The sequence below is a fragment of the Manduca sexta genome, chromosome 25, assembly GCF_014839805.1.
Source record: "Manduca sexta isolate Smith_Timp_Sample1 chromosome 25, JHU_Msex_v1.0, whole genome shotgun sequence".
Lineage (NCBI taxonomy): Eukaryota > Metazoa > Arthropoda > Insecta > Lepidoptera > Sphingidae > Manduca > Manduca sexta.
Genome location: NC_051139.1, coordinates 15486116 through 15506255, shown reverse-complemented (window position 1 = coordinate 15506255; position 20140 = coordinate 15486116). Strand labels below are relative to the sequence as shown.

General features: G+C 37.8%; 2 protein-coding genes across 2 annotated transcripts; one reads left to right on the top strand and one right to left on the bottom strand.

Annotated features, from left to right (window-relative positions):
* Nucleotides 1-1134: 1134 nt before the first annotated feature.
* Nucleotides 1135-3999, bottom strand: LOC115448371 (CSC1-like protein 2). The gene has a single exon (XM_030175785.2). The coding sequence runs from the start codon at nucleotides 3762-3764 to the stop codon at nucleotides 1515-1517; it is 2250 nt and encodes a 749-aa protein (XP_030031645.1). The 5' UTR covers nucleotides 3765-3999; the 3' UTR covers nucleotides 1135-1514.
* Nucleotides 4000-6064: 2065 nt separating this feature from the next.
* LOC115448592 (scm-like with four MBT domains protein 2) lies at nucleotides 6065-20045 on the top strand. Its single transcript, XM_030176070.2, has 8 exons — nucleotides 6065-6306; nucleotides 14004-14136; nucleotides 15034-15311; nucleotides 16909-17031; nucleotides 17257-17385; nucleotides 17501-18363; nucleotides 18635-18810; nucleotides 19130-20045. Exons 1-8 carry the CDS (start codon nucleotides 6232-6234, stop codon nucleotides 19960-19962), a joined length of 2610 nt encoding a protein of 869 aa, XP_030031930.1. The 5' UTR covers nucleotides 6065-6231; the 3' UTR covers nucleotides 19963-20045.
* Nucleotides 20046-20140: the final 95 nt, after the last annotated feature.

Below are 20140 nucleotides of genomic sequence, written 5' to 3'. Positions count from 1 at the left end.
CTCAGGGGCCCTGTTTCACTCATACAGCGGTCGCTACGGCCCTACTTACTGACCATATGTTTGAATCCTTTTACCGATTATTATTTTACAATATTATGATAGTTTGCGTGTTCACAGTAATTAATGTGATACACAAACGTACAGTAGTTTCTACGTTGAATGTATACATTGATATCGTACACTTGAGTGCGCCGCACTTATTTTTTCAACCGTTTAGTGAATCAATAGTGTTAATTTTTCATGGAAAATTATCAAGTTTGAAATGGTTTCCGCCCTGTGGATTGAGGGCGTTTGGAGAATTTCACCACGGTATCCCCTGCCTGTCGTAAAAGGCGACTAATAGGGGCCACGATGGGGGTCGTCGGCGGGCAGCAGGGGGCTGTCCGCCCTAGTGCATTTTTGTGCGTCTTTTGCACAATTTTCGGCTGACCCCGGGATGGACGGCAGTGTGCAGTTGGCCTCATGCTGCCGTAGACGCCGAGGGCGTCCTTCGGTGCGTGGGGCTCCTGAGCCCCTCCCCACAGGAGACGGGCCGCACTAGGCGGCACCGCGCTGGGGCGGCTGTGGAAGCAAACTTAGACATTTCCGTCAGAGGAAGCTCGCAGTCGTCCCTAATGCGCCGAAGAGGGCCACCGCGGAGTTTTAGTTGGTATGCCGTGCGTTGTATATAGGTTAGGGACTCGGCCCGGCGGTCGCCTGAAGGTCGACATCAAATCCAGGCGGCGCAATGCCGGGTCGTAAGGCACGGTGACCCCAACATAACCGCTCAGTCGCCCCCCACGAAGGCTGAGCGGTAGTCATAAGACACTTTCTCCGCGAAAACAAAAAAAAAAAAAAAAAAAAAAAAGTTTGAATTGGTTTGATGTAAATATCATGATATGTAAAACAGTTGAAATCTATAATATAATTTCAAATATGTTGTTCGAAATAAAACCTGAAGTAATACTTATAGTATTATCATCAATAGCTTTATATTGGTTAGAACTTAACATTTTTGTTGTGATATTTCATTACAGATGACCTACATAATACTTAAATTACTCTCGTAGAACAACGTATTGTTCTAACTTTTTGATTACGTTAAAAAATTAAGCTCATTAACATACGTTTACGTAAACCTTTATGAATCTAAATTGAAACTAATTAGTGTTGTAAGTAACTACTTTCTAATCACACAATCACCCAGTGTGCAACATAGTTACTAGTATTATGCCAAAACATACTACAAAAATATTCATTAGTTAGGCCCTTCGGGACCGCTATTGTTATGATAGGTTATTAGTACTTATTCCCATAAAATAGTTGAATGCGGTAGTTTACTTTTAAGTGTTCAAACTAAACAACATAAGATCTCAGACAGCAACTTGATCAATAATAATATAAAAATATTGCATTTAGTTATTTACATTTAAAACTCCTAATCGTTATATCAAACATTATCCGTCACATTTATTATCGTGCGATAACATCATAACGCGAATTCGTAATTAAACTTGATAATGGTATTTCGCTATTTATATATTTATCGGCTCTGGACTGTAGGTATGCTGGGTGACAGGCGAGGAGGCGCCGTAGTCCGGTGTGGTAGGTGTAGAGCTGGGCGGCGACTCCAGCGGCCTCGTCAGCGCCGGCGCCACGTACTCGGGAAAACTCACGCTCGACTCCGCCTGCAGGGGGGCGGGCGGCGTGCAGCTGGGGAACGGACTTAGCAGCAAGAAAGTCCCGAACGCAACAATAGACGCCATAATAAGGATGATGGTCCGCGCTTCGAAACCGGCCCTGAGACCTGCCCACGCGGCCATGTTAATCAGCAGCAACAGCACCGAGATGCGGATGAGCCGCACGGCCGTGGAGTGGATGCGACCGCCGCCCACGCCGCTCATGTCACACGGGCCGTACGCAAAGTACAAGTTATGCTTATCCCCGACGTGCTTGAACATTAAGTAGAGAAGGCCGAACGGAGCGATCAGCGGACACGCGAGACTGTACACCATTGTGATGGAGAATATCGCTATGCTCCATGCGTAGTGAACTCCGAATGGGAATTCGTACAATATGGCCTTTTTCACGTAACTCTTCTCGGCTTTAGATTTTGACTGGAGTAGGTACCATACGTACAGAAATAGCTCGGGGAAACGGATCAGCTCGAGGGCTGTACCGATGAAGCCAGAGGTTATTACGTAGTTGACAAAGAAGGCGCCTTTGTCTGGTAAGAATACGCAGTCCCACCGCATTGTGTCGTTCTGGTGGTGCAGGGTCCACATGACGAAGGTCTCAGCACTGGCTAGCCCTAGGGAGGGCAGGATCAAGGTCATGAGCAGGAGGAAAGAGACAGTCTTGGTCATAATAGAATAGTTTTGTTGGGACTTGGTCCAATGTGAGAGAAATTTATCAGAGAATGCAACAATGGCAGGCATCACAGCAGCCATGGTCCACAGCAGCAAGGTGGGGAGGAACTCGAATATGATGCTGCTAATCCTGCTCAGGGATTCAGGCTTCTCCACCATTGTGTTAAATAAGTTAACAACAATCGCAGGGGTAGTTAAAAAGAACAACACAATGAACAGGAAGAAATTGACAACAATGGCTTTTACATACCACACACCTGGTTGCACACTCAGATTCTCCCAAATAATGTCAGCAGGGTTGGTTGCGTGAGACAACACCCAGTCACGGTGTAGGCTGAAGTGGCTGATCACATGCTCAGCAAGTTGATAAGATGGTAATGTTAGGAATGCAATACCCAGGGGGTCATTGAGCACCATCGCACGACACCTCTTAGCTTCATCCTTGAGTCTCTTCTCTTCATTAATGTAATACTCCAGGGCATCCAGTTCAGGGCCACACCATTTTGGCTTTACTGTGATACGTTTCCCAGTCTTCTTGAAGTATGTATCGCTGTAGAATAATGCTTCATTGACCATGTCCTTCTGCTCTTGCACTTCATTCAATTTGTTGATATTGTAAGCAAGACGGAGATCTATAATTTGTATATGCGGGAAATTGTGAGCAAAGTAAGCTCTTATTGTAGACTCATTCCTGTCTGCTTTTGATATGTTTGTGATCATTATGGTGCCCGTGAGTGATGTGGGCACTGGCTTACGGCCAGTACATCTCCTCATGATGAGCACAGATATTGGTAGAAATGAGATGCTTATCAGAGTATGCACCCATAGCCAATAAGATCTCCCGTTCAGGTTACTCAGTGTTGTTTTACTGAATGTGCTCACATCGACATCAAGATTGTTTCCTTGGAAGTTGACGGGCAAGATGATGCCAATGGAGACTAGCGTGACAATAAACATGAGGGTTATTGCGTGTCTTTGGAAGGAGAGGTAGTGAACAGCATCTGGGCCACACTTGGCCAGCACCTGCTCACGGGTGAGCCGGAACACGGCCGGCAGCCACGTGAAGAAGCCCTCATCGATGTTGGACGACTCGTCATGGCTACGCCGCCGCTCTACCAGCGCGTCGTTGTCTCCACCGCGGTAAAACAAGTTCGTCCAGCGGCTCTTAGTGCGCTGCACGAGCGCCATACGCCCATAATTCCACGCAGTCCGCCTCAGTACGGTGAATAGTATGATCAAACTCGACCATGCTATCAAGTTGAGAATCAATGTTTGCGGTATTCCATTATACGCTCCGGTGATGATAACGTTCTGTGAGGGGTTCACCAGCATGCAGCCCTCGTCGTCCGTGCCATTAGAGCTGTTTGCGGGGGCCGCGGGCACGACAGAGAACAATATTTCTCTCGCTATACTCATTTTCGATGTCGCAACTCACGGTCAGTCGGGCAGCAAAGAGAAAGTGTTCACATAATGAGATTCCCTCAAAACAATAAAGAGCACTGCACAAAACTTATTTGTGTACACTAATACACCAATTTTTTAATACCATCTGGAAATCCTTTTGTTTAGATAAATTGGATAAAGAGATAATAAAAATGTATGACGTCTGTCTGATCTACCGAGACAGCAGTACTGTGTGTTGCCAGGTGTTCAAATTAAAACTGCCAAAAATTGCCTTAATTAAATGACATTTGCCGAAGCAGAGTCGCAGCTGACAAGAAATTTTAATTATGTAGTGATTAACTATTACGTTTAATATCGGAAGACAATTAATAAAATAATACACTAATGAACATTAATGTTAATGAATAATCATCAAATTAGTGTAGTGATGATAGTAAAAGTAATGTTTACCGTGGATTACAAGGTTTTCGGTAAAATTAATAATACGCAGACGGAGAATCAATGTCGTTTTAAATGATTAGATCGACATCTACTACTACATTTTACTGTCTGTAGAACATACATTATGATATACACATATCTAGTTTACGCAATTTACTAATTTAGTTCACCCTTGTTTTATAATAAGGAGATGATTTTTACAATGAGTGCGAAATATTTACCTACGCTATTATTACTTTTATTAGGAAAATAATATAATGTGAAATTGTACATAATTATGTTTATAAATTTAATGTAGGACACAAGAAGAATAGAAAAAGTTAAAGTGTATAGCGAAAAAATATCTTACGTTTTCATAAAACAATATAAATAATTTGATCTGCCCCTTTTTCTCTGACAATCGGAGTATTCACAAAACATAGCAATCACTGGTCATTAAAATTATATTTATCATTAGCTCACCTAAGTAATGATTTTATGTGAAATTGTTAATGAAATTGTAAAAATATATATTATTATGTTTTTAGAACTTAAGCAGGGATGTTATGGATATGAAATTTCGGATATGGATACGGATATGGATATAGGAATAAAATTATATCGGTTTCGAATACGGTTACGGATATGTAATTATTTCGCATTATCCGGTAGTTTCGGTTACGGATATTAGATTAAAGTAAAATAAATAAAAAAAATATATTATTTAATACAGTAGGGCGACGAATACTAACTATCGTTCGTCGTCATCGTCGATTATTAATTATCGATGAACTAATTGGGGGACAAGGGTGTTAGGAAAACCTCAGTGTTTTAATTTGATATGAAGTTTCAGTGAAGTAGTGCTACCTCCTCTCCGTGAAAAGTTAATTTGATAAAAAAAAATAATACTTTGGACGTATTTTGTCCTTATAAATGAATTTAGTACGTAACACAAAACTTTTCCTTCGCTTTACTAAATAATAAAATACTAGTTATGATCGAGGTTATGTTATGATTAAAAATAACAAACAAACTATACAAAATTCACGTAGCGCGTGAGCGGTGAAACAAAAACCTGTCGGAACATATTATCCGTAACTTATCCGAAACTTTTGTAACGGATACGGCTACGGTTACGGATATATGTTTATTTCGGATATCCGATAGTTTCGGTTACGGTTACGGAGCTCCATAACATCCTTGAACTTAAGTCAGAGAAGGCATCGTATTTAATACTGGTGGATATATACATTTCAGCCACTTACATTTTTTGTTAGTTTTTAAGCCAGTGACGCTAGAACTTGTTAAAACATCAAATTACGTGGTATAGTAAAAAAGAAAAATTTGCATTGAATACTCCATTAAAATTAGGAGTATTTTTATCGTGTTAATACTACGATGACGATGCCACAGACAAAAAATGGATTTGACGTAACGTAAACCGAATGACCGAAGCTATAAAGTGTTGATTTAGCACAAAACAGTTGCGCCACATGCACCACACATGCTTGTCTCTTTCTTACGTAGAACTTTTATAGCAAATCCTTAATACTAAATTGAGATAGAATGCTACTAAGCTAGATTGCTTACGTTCCATTCTACTAGCAATTAATATAAACATTGTGCTATACTTATATACTTGCTAAAATGTATTATATTATTAAATATATCATTTTAAAATGAACTATAGGATCTTATAATGAACGCTTAATATAAGATTTTTCAAATGTAAATTGCAATTATATTCAACTTAAGTAATTTCCATGAATAATCATATTACTTTATAATATACTTGTGCAAGTACTATTATTATGATTTTACTCTTTCATCTATTTGGCATTATGTTTTTATGCCATGAACATTAAAAAAGTATTCACCTAAAGAACGAAACAGCTATATAAAATTGTAAAGGAAAATTGAGATAGATGTACGTGATAATGAAATGTATGAATATGAAAGAAATTCTGAAATTCGTACAAGTTCGACCGTTCGATTAACTTGTTTTTAGTTAAATTATATTTTTTTTAATGAATTCAAACTTGATTTTTTTCCGATTATAATGGCGGAGTTCGATTGGAATAATTATTTAGAAGCAAATAAATGCATCGCTGTTCCCGAAGAATTGTTTTCCCATGTAAGTTACGAAGTATTTTTTTTAGTGTTGTATAATAATATTTTAGGATTGTTTAATGGTTTTTATTATACATGTTTTTAATTATATCCTTTATAAACATTAATTTATCATTAATATTTCTTGTAAATATATTTAAATCTCCATATACGAAAGAAAAAAACAAGTGGGTATGATCAAGTCACAAAAAAATATATATCTATTTTTAACCAGCGTTCGTTGTAATGTACATAAAACTCATTAGAGCGTTTATGTTTATTGTAATTTGTAAGCGTAAGTGTAGTTAATCATTTCAATTTCTTAATATAAATGTACAATATGTATTAAAAGAGATGTACAGGGCTCACATATGCTGTGTGCAAGGGCTGGCTGTTTTGCAATTAAGTATTATTAAATCGAAAATGTAGTTTTCTTATCTTTGTTTTGCCAGCTGTGACAAATTTATAATATTTCTCAGGTATGAACAATAAAAACGTTTTATATTTGAAGGTGACTGAGAATAATGATTTTATTTAATAGTTACCATGTTGTTCCACAATATTTTTTTTAGAAAGTATAATTAAAATTTGCATGATTAGTTAACAAACTCAGTCATATTTTTAATTTCAATACAATATGTATATGTATAATATAATATAATAAATATAATATAATAAGTATAATAAATAAACAAGAATTATTTATTTTTATATAAACAATATGACCTTATAATATAGTCCATTTCCTATCACCTTATTTTATTAAACTGTTTGAGTATATAAAAGCACTTTAAAAAATTATAATAATCTTAATATAAATAAACTACAGAAATATTAAAATTGCTGAACATAAATAATATTATATTATTCCAAAAAACTAAATTATTCATATATTTTTGACATACAAATTAGTCTACATTCATCTGATATTCATATTATAAATTAATACAACAAGGCATTGTTCAGGTACACATTAACAGTCTATAAATCAGTAGAAAATCCCTACAATTTATGTAATTTTACTTTGTGGCTATTTTTATAGCAAAATATAATAAATTTGTAAAATATAAACAAGGTCTAATGCTCTTTAAATTCACCACAACATAAGTAACTAGGAATTTATTTCATATATAATTATAAAAAAATATGCCGACAGAGATCACTAATAATACACAACATATTGATAGCTTTAATCAATGATATATTTTAATTTGACTGCCATAATAAATGCAAGTTACGGACTCTGACAATATGTTCCAATATCTAATCCAAATTTTAATGTATTTGATTTGTGAATGTGCATCTTTTGTATTTCAATAATTTCTAAAATACCTTTGAGCATGAATTTATTTTTTATATTGATTTGCATCTGTTATTATTTGTAGTTATATTTTTATGACCTTCATTCTGAAGAGTAATTCAAATATATGAAACATGTACACGCATGAATTTATATTTTGAATTCACAGCATCACCAAGAACCATAGTCACGGGAATTTGACTATGCATTTAAGGGTTTTAAATAATTAATAAAATAGTGTACTTACATAACATACATTTTATTATTTCAATGTCTTTGTGCTACATATTTTTTTAATTTATCAAGACTTTAATCATGACTTATCACTTACAAGGTCCTATGTTAATTTTAAATTATGTTAAATTTTCATGTTAATAAAAACTTTAAAACTTAAATTTGCTTGCCGTTTATTTATCTTTCGGGATTATTGGATTTTTTTACTGAACATGACATAGAATCATGTGCTATATATAACTTCTCTTTTGTCCAACCCTATTCCCAATATTTAGGGCCGGGTCTCTTCTCTAATTTACACCAGGCTAATCTATCCAGGGTTGCCACATCTGGTACTTGGGCTTTCTTGTGGTTTCTTTTTGTATTAGACTCTTTTTAGATATGTTTAACTTGAATTGTGCAAAAAATATAACATCGAATCTTGTGTTACAAATTGTCAAAGCTTAAAAGTTAATATCACAGTAGTAATAAATAACAATAAATGACGTCATAGTCTAAGTCGCGTGCGAATAATATATATACGAAGCAAGTATATAAATATATATATTAGGTACACATGTTAAAGGAAAATATTCTTCTTGGAATATCACACATATATTTTTACTATAACATAGTATGCCCACATAAGGACATTACTATAGGGACATTCACAGTGGTAACAAATCCAGATTCGGCCCTAGCGTTCTTGACTTAGAAGTATTAATTTAAGCCTAAGTCCAATACCACCCCTTCGGTGATAAGGGCGTGACGTATTTTGTTCTTTTATGGGTAAAAATATTCGCCACTTGACAGGAAAACCTCGTCAGAAGCTAGTTTTATTTTTGATATCTCATGGAACTTTTGCGCCGTCGCTAGAGATGACGGCGAAGATGTCCTGTGCAGAGGGTATTCATTGCAGCTTACTGTTTGACCTGTATAGTCCTTGCCTACCTTATCCAATTCTTAACACGTTTTACTGCGGTTAAGGTGCTTATGACACATTTGGGCCATTTTCTCGAGCGATCAACATATAGCTCTACTGCGGATTCCACAGCAAATAATAGTACAGTAGGCGAAGCCTGGCTCTCACGTCTAGCCGAGGGGCATACTCGTTTTTTAAAGTTGTACATAAAAGAAAAGGAAAGAAAAAAACGTATGTATGTTAAAAGTGAAAGCCTTGATACTCTCGTAATAACTGTTAGCACAATGTCGTGAACTGCTGACTCATGCTGTCGATCCCTAAATGGATAAGTTCAGAACGCCCTAGAAATCGTTTGATCATTACTTATTAAAATCACATAATTCAGTGTTAGGGTATTTATCCTGTGTAAACGCATGGGTATAGCAGGGGTAAGTGGTCTGGGGCACGAATGCCCATCCTAGAAACGTATTTGCCAATGTCGTCCGCTTAAAGATGCCTCGCGAGATTCAAGCCTTTCGTTAAACTCGGCGACGTTTTTTTTGCTTCTGTTGGATGCCCCCTCTAATTCATAGCTACGTTAATGTATAACCGATAGTATTCTCTATTCAATCTTATGGTACAGTGGCGAAGTGTCCATTCAATCTGATTCCTACCGGCTTCCCTTTTAGGTTTATTTGTGCTTGTCTTAGTTTTTGTTTTTGGTTAAATTGGCCGCAATGTGTTAACTTTAACAATTTTCTTTGCTTTAGATTACATTTTGTAAAATTTCACCCTTTGCCAGTGCTGTGTTGATACGTTTTTATACTTTTTTCGATTCGTGTCATCCGAACGGTGTTTGTCGATGTAATATTATGTTGACGATTAGAGTTAGGATACCCACCCTATTATATCATAGTTCTTTATTAAATAAATCTGAAGAATTCGTTTCTTTTATGCGCTTATATTTGGAACTATTAGTTCAATCCTGTAAATTCTTAGGCGAAGTTTAGATTAGAGAGAAAACGGGCTTGCAAAATTCGCGGCGAGTGGCATGTGTATAAAGTTATGAAGATACTAGGTATTTCTAGGGACTGAAAAGTCTTTACCGCTTCAAAAACTCCTTAAAAAACTGTTCGACTTCGCTGCCATCTATTTAAAAAAATAGATTTAAAATTACATTATTTCCCATGGGAGCGAATTATCGGGGTAAAAATTATGTGTGTTAATCCAGGACATGGCCTACCCATCAGCCCAATTATATCGAAATCCATTTAACTGTTTCTAACCACTTCTACATACGCTACTTTTTATCCCAGTAATTGGCACACATGGGAAATAATAATAATATAATTTGTAAATCTGACTTTTAAAGATTTTTTAATCGCTATAATGTTTTTGAGACTTGTAGCGCAAAGGTTTCTCACGTGGGCGAAGCCGCGAGCTACACCTAGTATTTCATAACTCTTCTCTTAAACTACCCAATATTATGGGTCATGATTCCTCCTTGACTGTCATCAAACGCAATTGCTATTGCCAATTGATGTAGGTAAATGAAACCAATCATGAGAAATGACGTAACATTAGCACTGCATCGCGTGCCGGCTGCGTATAAACCTCAGAATTTTGCGTTTCTGTTACCCAATGTGTGATATTTCAAAAATTTATTTTTTTAGAGCAGGCCATCAAATAAGCAAAGAGGTGACGTCGTTTTAATAATCTTGATCGTCCATGAACACGTTAAATTCCGAATTTGGCAATCTCCAAATGAAAGGATAAGGAACTAGGAAGGAGTGAGGATATTTTATAGAAAGAATCAACCTAGAACGGTGGTTTGCTTGTAAGCTGTAATTGACACCGATTAGAAGTAGGTAAAACCAACAACTTGAGATCTCATCCCACGTCTCTACAGTACTGAACTCTGAGAGTTGTCTTTCAATAATTTAATATTTTCCGTCACTTACGGTGCCCATAAGATAGGATTGATATCACTGGGTCTTTTAACTTAAAAGCCAGTTCCAGTTAATAGAACTTGAGACACGATTGGATAAAATCATGGAATAGTGCATCTCATCATCAGTCTTTTAATACGTTACAACTTTTGCCCGTCTTCTGCCCACCATCGGTTTACGTGATTAGATGTAGCCTACAGTATTCCGTAGTAATTAAGTGTTTAACAGGGAGAGAATTTACTAAATCGGATCGATAATATAAATTTTGGGGCCGTATTAACAGAGGTCACTCAATTCCGCTCTGGAGTGCGTAATCAGATGAGACGCTGTCAAGTTGAATACAGTATCTTAAGATCGTAATTATTTAATGAACAGATATCTTAAGTGTCACCATTTGACGGATTTTGACAGTTGAGTTTCGTTTTTTGAACATTACCATCTCAACTGATAATGCATGCTTAAGTAACAACTTAAGTTTTAATTTCTTATGTTTACGCGAATGTTATACCTTAAATTAAAACTATTTTTCGGATTTTATCGTGTTTTTTATTTTACGATAAATCTTCAGGAGAAAAATCGTTCTACAAGAAACCGCGATACAATCCGAAATATAGTATTTCAAACTCAATTTTTGTTTATTAAATATTTCAATGCCTTAAATGTCTATTTGAGATCCGACTTAAAGATGACATAGATTTATTATTACAGCGTCTAGGGTTTACCTCTCAATTCAAATTTTTTTAACTACAACTAAAGCTTTTTAACAATATAGATTATACAACTATGGCAAAACTTTGCGACGAAATTGAATATTCAACCCACTGGTCGATCTATTAGATAGTTTAATAAAATTGTAACTTGTGAGAGCTCGTTAAATCCAAGAGTTGAATCTCATTTGTTATCGAGTTGCAATATCGTTATGCCAAGCCCTTACGGGTGGTTGGAAACTGGCAAATCGTCATCCATTAAAGACGACTTATACATATTTGAAATGAAAGTAAGTGTCCATTGAATAATTTGCATATGAATTATCTATTTTCTTTTAAAGTTATATCAAGTGTTCGAAAGGTAGTTTTGCCCAAAGGATAACAACATTGCATTTAGTGATATATCCAAACGACGGTTTAAGTGGCTACATTTTACTTATTGGGAATTTTAGGTAATTTAGGATTCTTAAGTTCTTAGGTAATAATATTTTTAGGTAAAACATATTAAGTTAAAAATTACTTAATATTTCTTTAGAATAAAACTATCGGCTCTCAAGTCTCAACGTCTTGTTTTCAGGATAATAAAATAGTCGATATCCCCAGACGGGATTGTTGCGAGCGGGTCTAAAAATATCTAATCTATCGATAACTAGTTGAAAAGGTTTTGCGTCGATCCCACTTAGAAGTCGTATAAGGACCGATGAAAGAAACATAAGCTAGTCAAATCTTGAAATTGTGCTTAATATTGACTTTGTACGCTGGCAGCACATTGTTTTAGTCTAGCTTAATTAGCAATTTTATTTAGACACCGACTCCAAAATTGGTATCTAATATATACCTGTTAGGTGAAATTATTTTTTGGTTTTGAGTGGTTATTGAAGGCGGTTTAATTTTTTTTTTATTTTTTAATTAATAATTTTTTAATTTTATTTAATTATTTTTATAGATGTTTGCTGTAATAAACTATAGTTATGTTTGATATAAACTATAGAACACCTAATGCAAGGAACTACAAACAAAAGTACCATATGAGTTATAGGGCATTCCGGTTTTTTTTTTTTTTTTTTTTTTTTACTTTAACTATTTCCCATAGACGACGGGAAATCCGTTCTCTTTATTGCATCATGTTATACTTATTATGTATAGGTTTCGTACTATTTCACGGCCACGGCCGCAGCGGTCGATCGCAATGGAGATCGGCCAGGTATGGTGGATCACTACATAGTATAAAACAAAGTCGCTTTCTGTGTCCCTATGTGTGCTTAAATCTTTAAAACTACGCAACGGATTTTGATGCGGTTTTTTTTAATAGACAGAGTGATTCAAGAGGAAGGTTTATATGTATAATAATAACATCCATTAAATAGTCAGCATTGCACCCGTGCGAAGCCGGGGCGGGTCGCTAGTATATTATATAAGTGAGTGCGTAATATACGGGTGCACTGTCGGTTCCTTTACTAATGCGGTGAGGCAGAAATCCTATGTGACCCGACATTAGGATCAGAATCAACGGCTTTATGTGCTTTGGCACAGGGGTAAAAACTCCGCTAATTCCCGGATTCCAAGCTGCGACTGAGTAATTATCTAGGGCTTAGTTAAAAAAAAAATTGTCCGACCCAGGATTCAACCTCTGGACCTTAGTGCGATAGTCGTACTTCGTATGCAATACAACTACGTCACCAAAACAGTCAAAATAAATACTTGTAATTATAGAGTAATAAATAATGCGATATAGACTTCAAAGGAAAGCATAAGGGATTAAAAATGGAAGGACCGAAGAGGTTGTTTCGATCTTCAAATATTTAAATCATTGTACAAAATGCACCGACATCAGCATAAGCTAGGAGATGATTGCATGACGGTTTCGAGGCAGTGATATTATATTTCCTAACGCATCGGCTTATCAACCTTTAAAGTAACATCTACAGCGTAGTCATACCGGTTTTAAATACATGCAAGTGTAGTAATTCTAGAGCTCTCTTATGAATTATCAGGACGCGACACATCGAATCCGGATTACTAGAGGATAATGATACCGGATGCGATGATAAATATTAAAAACCTTGTGTTTTTACCACACGAAAAACAACAGTATTAACAACCAGACCTAACACAAATGCGAACTTTATTTTAGTTGGCAAAAAAGTTGTCATTTTCGGAATTACTGAACCAACTTTATGGCCTTTAAATTTTTAAGAATAAAAGGTACTTATTTAATAAAAGGTTATGAACAAGAGTCAAGTTAAGTGGTTGAGTTAAACGCCTTACAATCCGCATACTAATTTACCTGTATCCGGCATAAGCTTACTTACCTTATTTCTTGGTTTGCAAAACAAACAAACACACATCACGCATTTACCCCCGAAGGAGTTTGCAGAGGCGCAACCAAGGTACACAGCTTTCGCCAAGTGTGTTCCGCCCCATGATGTGATAGAGAGCGAGCCTGTCGCCATATCGGGCACAAATTCCAGACTCCGGGCTGACACTGAGCAGAAAAACCCAAATATCACTTGCGTCCGGAATTCGAACCCAGGACCTCAGAGCGCTGCCGTACCGCGCATACAATACAACTACGCCACCTAGGCAGTATAAAGAAAAAACGGTAAGAAGAACAAAATAACATTTAGGTAACATGTCCTATCTTTGTTACAGGTGGAGACGAGCCTTAACAATGGCATCAAGCAAGGCATGCTGCTCGAGGTGTGCCATAAGAACAACCCGGACATATACTGGATCGCCGAGATCACCATGGTCTGCGGCCATCTACTACGCATCAAATTCATTGGTAGGATTTTCAGCCACGTCACTTTTAACTCCTGAATGTTTTGCTCGATCTTGGGGGGGTGACTTATTTTGGGATAAAGAAATGGAGTAAAAAAACGTAGCCTATGTCGGAATAGTGTAGCTAAAGTATTTTTTTAATCAGTAGTTTCACATTTACAAATTTGCAAAATTTACCTCTTTATAATACCAGTGCAGTATAGATATAGATCCAAAGTAAAATCATTATGCTGATGAAGCTTTTGCTTGTTGGTTTGAAACACGTTATATTCTGCACCTACTGTTAGAAATATAAAAGTTCTCTCACTAATTTAAATTTATTTATTTATTTATTTATTTGAACAGCCAACAAAACATACACCTTACATAGTTTTTTTTTAAGAATTCGGGTAAGTAATTTCTGCAGTGCTGTTTCAATTACAGGCTGTCACAGCATGAACATTTTAAATACATAACAATTAACAATTGGCTGCACCATAAGTGCAGTATATTCTAAATATAAGACTGAATATAAAACTAAATTTAGGTTTCAACAAGCGAGTTCAATATTTTCTTTTTGAAGATAGGAAGCGAGTCGTTAAATATGTCAATACAATCAGATTTTTATTTTTAAATGATCTATAAGCTACTGTTTACCCCTGTAACTGACTTCTACACTTCTAGAAATGTGAAAAAACAATCATTTAGATAGAGGCATGAGTCGTGAGCACACTCGTGATTGATCAGTTTGCCGTCGTTCACTCAAACGTTTCACGCGATTGGTTTCTTAGTCGATGCTCGTTTTCTATTGGGCTTATGTAATTTATACATACGCGATCTCGCAACCATTGTTCCTCTGTGCTCATTACTCATGCCGGATACTGTAAAAAATCAATCTCTTGAACCAACAATTTCATCCTAGGTGCGGACACAGATTTCTGGTGCGACATATCAAACACGAAGGTGCACCCGCTGGGTTGGTGCGGGAAATACGATGAGCTTATCGAACCGCCGGACGAGATCAACGAGAAGTACGGGGACACTATAATAGACATGATGCAGAAGGTGCTCCTGAATGGGCAGTCGGTATCTTTAGAAGCGCTGAATAATAAGGGACTGTCGCCCATAGATAGGATCAAGGTGGAGATGAAAGTCGAGGTCCAGAATACCTTGGATCCGTACAGATACTGGATTGCGACGGTGAGTAGGTTTTTCGATCCAGCGCGAAAATGTACCAATTAGAACAGTTTTTTATATGCTTACTGACAATGACATTCTTTAATGAGATTATTGGTATCAGATCGAAGTTAAAAATTGGGATAGTTTATTGAAAATGGCCTTTAAGGTTGCGATTTAAGTTTTTCCAGGATTTGTATTAAGTTTGCAAGAAGTGTGATGGTAAAGGTACAAAAGTCCGGATTTGGCAAGGTACTAGATGGCATTGCGTAGGGCGAATCCTGAAACGTTCAACATTACCTAGATGAAAAGTACTATGATGCTAGTAAATGTTATTACACTCTCAAAATTAGGGCCATCAGACTTTTTTCCACTAGAATGGTATATTATGTGTGAATTGACACATCACATGATTTTTAGTTTATTGCCGCAAATATTTTCAATAACATTTATACTGGCGCGAATAAAAGCACATAAAATGAGCTAATGTTGTTCAATTCTACTCTGGCTCACATCTGGTTAACTTTAAAATTATTCGCCCCCATTTCCGCCAAACCAGAACATAATGTTCGGTGGCAAAAATAGACAACGCGGTGGTAGCGCGCTCGCTGTCACAAACCGCATGATCGTCAAAACCTTATTTATTTTTAACTCTAATATCCAAGATTTGAATTTGTATCATCAGTGACCTCCCCCCCTCTCTCCTATAATAAGCTACTTACTAAGCCACGTGATTAATGTTTGTACGAAAATATAATAATTGTGATACGGAGCGCGTACGTTTAGCGCAGTGGAAGGTCGTTTCCTTGTTTCGAATTTCGCATATTTTCCGTATTCACTCAAGGTTTTAACGAGCTATGAATATTGTGTTTTTTAAGTTATATAAACTATTTTTCTGCATTTTGAGGTTGGCAATTTGTAAGACGAAGCACGACATTATTAATATAGTATAGATCGCTTAGTTTTTTTTGGTATTATAGAGTTAACTAACATCGTAACTCCAAGTTTACAATTCGGGAAGGCGCAATCAGTATCAAAATTTCATCAAGGGTATATCCGTCCCGTGATAAAGTGAGAAAAATGCAAATATTCTGCGCACAATTCCTTCTTATTTGAAAGTTAAAGAACGCTGTGCATTTTTATAACGATAAAGCTACAATATACGGGGATTTCACGTTAGAGAGACAACGACTACAGAAATTACCGCGTCAACAAACAGAATGCGAGAATTCCCCACAGTTGGAGTAATTAAATATTAAGTGCCATACTCCACCTCGAGTAACTTTTGGCAGCGGGCGCCAATCTAATTTACTGTAAATACTTGGGATTACGAAACTTAATATAGATAAATTGGTTTGCATTGACAAATGCAGCGCCATACATTATTTCGTGTTTAAAAACTGGGCAGTGCTGCTATAATGGGCCACACGTATACTACCAGGCGAATGAACTCACTGTATTTGCTACAGATCCTTACAAATCGTAAAACAATAGCGTTTGGACTACGGTTCAGAGGCAGAAATTGATATTACAATAGTATTTCTCAAACGGACTCTGGAAAACGAAATACCTACCGCCATAAGTATACAATTAGATTACAAAATTATATCTTTGTCTGCAGGTGTGTGAGAATGTGGGCGGGCGGTTGCTGCTGCGGTATGATGGTGCTGACGACGACCAGCCGCAGTTCTGGATATTCTTCACCAACACGAGGCTCAGCAGCTTCGGATACGTCACCAACAAGGTTCATAACATTCATTTATTACAAACTTAAAATTTATCAGATATTCGTTGTTTCTAATAGATCCCTTTTATGTTCAAGTGGTAAAAGCCTTTCATTTGCTTACATGCATCAGTGATATCCATATCAGGCGCCACATAGCTCTTTACGTTATAACATTCAGTTCTAAAAGCAATATATATGGATTTCACAAGCATATATATCATTGTGAGGATTGTTTGTTGCCAGGGTTCCCCATGGCAGTTCAAGTACCCAGGCAAAGTGAACAAGTTCTCGTGTAAGAATAAATTGAGCACGCAGCTACGCCAGAGCGCCGAGGAATCCATCAAGGAACCCACGCCAGCAGACCTGTTCATGGTAAGGGTATACAATTACTAGTAGCGACATAACTTTATAAGCTTATAGTCGTACCAATCGATCAAAAATGTTCAGTCATTGCCAAAAAACTACAGTACTCTTAATACATTTGCAGCTGAACCCAAACCTCGAAGCGCACAATTTCGTTACCGGAATGAAGCTAGAAGCCCTGAACCCGCAAGACATGAGGACCGTCCGTCCCGCCACCGTATTCAAAGTGTTTAACAACTTCCACTTCCTGGTAGTCATCGACGACCATGTGGAAGACCACGAGGACACCAAGATGGCGTGGCTATGCGACTGCATGCACCCCTACATATATCCCATAGGCTGGGCGCAGAAGCATGGCATAGCATTCAAAACGCCCAAAATATGGAAAGAGGGTACTTTCGATTGGGACGAGTATTTGTCCATGACGTCATCCGTGCCCGCGCCAGACTACTGTTTTGGAACCAAACAGCCGCTCGAAGGGATCGAAGTTAATATGAAGTTGGAAGCAGTCAACCCTCAGAATCATGAAGAGATCCACGTGGCGTCAGTGGACGCGATAGTAGAACACATGTTATGCGTAGAACTTCTGCCTATTGGCGAGAAATTTTGGTACGCACAAGACAGTGACTTGCTCTTCCCAGTTGGCTGGTGCGATAGTAATAATTACGCACTCCATATACCTGATATAACTGCGATTAAAGAGACCAAGCCAGTTGAGGAAGCCAAAGTTAAAGAAGACATTAAAAGCTCAGACGAATGGTGTGATAGGATATACTTTAATTATAAGTGTTATGCGGGTCCGTCGATCAGTAGGAATAAGCTGTCGCAACTGCCCAAGCACGTGGGTCCTGGACCACTGTCGCTGGTGCTGAAGGAGGTCCTGAATAAGATCATCTCGGCGTCGTATAAGCCGGCGAAGCTTTTGAAGGACTGGGAGTCGGAGGGACCACCGGAGGAGGGAATGAGACTGGAGATGCTGAGGGCCAAGTGAGTATACATTGAATCCATTGAAATAAGGGTACCAAATGTATTTGGGCTCTGTATTATAGGGTTCGGTTCCTAAATTAAATTGAAAATTCTTTGCCCATTTAGAAGCTTACAGGCCTTGCGACGAATCGGGGAATTGTCACTAGTGTAATTAACGCATTTGGTAGTTCTTGTGCAACATATTGCTAGTCTAAACGTAGTTTAAGCTTGATGCAATATCTGTGAGTAGAATGTTGCATTTGCTAGTATGTTCACTGCGCGCGTGTCGCAGGCTGAAGTCGCGCACGTACCACGCGTACGTGCCGGTGGCGGCGCGCGCGGCGGGCGTGGGCGCGTTCTGCGCTCGCGTGTGCGGCGCGCTGCAGGCCTGCCCCAGCCTGTTCGGGCCCGACCACTACCCCGCCGCCTGCCCCAACAACTGCCAGAACGTCGACAAGTCCACATTCCGTTAGTATATTTTTTATTCTATTTAAAAATAGTGACGCTTTAAAGAATTACCTACAATGTTATTTATCATAAAAGACAAAACGTTGGTTACCTAATGCTAAATGACCTCCCCCCACTGAACATTTTTACACTTAGAAAATGGCATCTCAACTTATATTTATCAATAGTATTTTTTATAAGTAAATAAAAATAATTCAACTCAAACGTTTTTCTTTACCTTTACTATGTTCTGTCATAATTAATCTACTTTAAAATGTTTATTATGAGGTAAATGTAATAAATACGTCATAATACTTAAATGTAAATTTAAATTTTTCAGATAATGGAACAGAACGTCGAGGCAGACCAAAGGGAAGCGTCAATGGCCGAAGGAAGAAGAAAAAAGCTCCAGAGAAACGAGAGAAGGAGCAGCAACCTTCCCAGGAGACCGAGAGTAATAAGGACGAGAAAGAGTCCGTGGAGAGTGAGCACAGCGCCGGCTCTACGCCTCCGTCCGAGGCGGGCACCCGGCCCAACTCACCCGACAGCACGCTCGACTACAAGCGCTCACAGCGGCGCAAGCGCGAGCCTCGCAACAACTACCCCAAGATGGAGATGAAGACGCGAGGCGCCAAGCTTCCTAACTTCGCGCTGCAGATGAAGGAGGCGCACTGGAACAAGAAGGACGTCGAGACCATCTACAACAACACTTGCGTCAAGAAACAGAGCTCGCACGACAGCGACACGGAGAACGACAACGAGACCAGTTCCAACTCACGAGATGCCAAGAATATTTCTGACGTGTCCGACACAGAGGAGCCGGAGCTCAAGAAACTCAAGTTCACAACATATGACCCACTGCCGACTGATAACAAAATGTTTGAGAAGGACATGGCTATGTCCTGGATGAAGGGAAAGCTCAAATTGTCACCGAATCCTCTAGACTGGTCGGTTGATGATGTATACGCTTATCTGAGGAGCACGGACGATTGTAAACTGATTGCTGATAAGATGAAGCAAGAAGAGATTGATGGGCAGGCGTTCGTGATGCTAGATCTGCCGGTGATAAGGGAGTTTCTGCACATGAAGAAAGAGTTCGCCTTGCAGTTGAGCAAACACATCGCTATGATACGGTGGTACACGCTCAACTTCGAAGAGAATTGTGAATCGTGATATGTTCCTTGTTTTATTGTATATCTAGTCCATGGTAAAGTATTTTGTTGAATGTATTATTAATATAATAATTGTAAAGAGCACATGCATTTGTATCAGTTACTCCTTATCCGTATGTAGAAATCGTCAAAAAATAGACAAAAAACTAGACTTAATATTCGCAGAGGGTAAAATTTGG

Excerpts from the sequence above, each read along its gene's own strand:
- LOC115448371 (XM_030175785.2), bottom strand. The coding sequence starts at position 3,764 with ATGAGTATAGCGAGAGAAATATTGTTCTCTGTCGTGCCCGCGGCCCCC.
- LOC115448592 (XM_030176070.2), top strand. The coding sequence starts at position 6,232 with ATGGCGGAGTTCGATTGGAATAATTATTTAGAAGCAAATAAATGCATC. Across the intron at positions 14,137-15,033 it reads ACTACGCATCAAATTCATTG|GTGCGGACACAGATTTCTGG; the intron begins GTAGGATTTTCA and ends ATTTCATCCTAG. Across the intron at positions 17,032-17,256 it reads TCGGATACGTCACCAACAAG|GGTTCCCCATGGCAGTTCAA; the intron begins GTTCATAACATT and ends GTTTGTTGCCAG.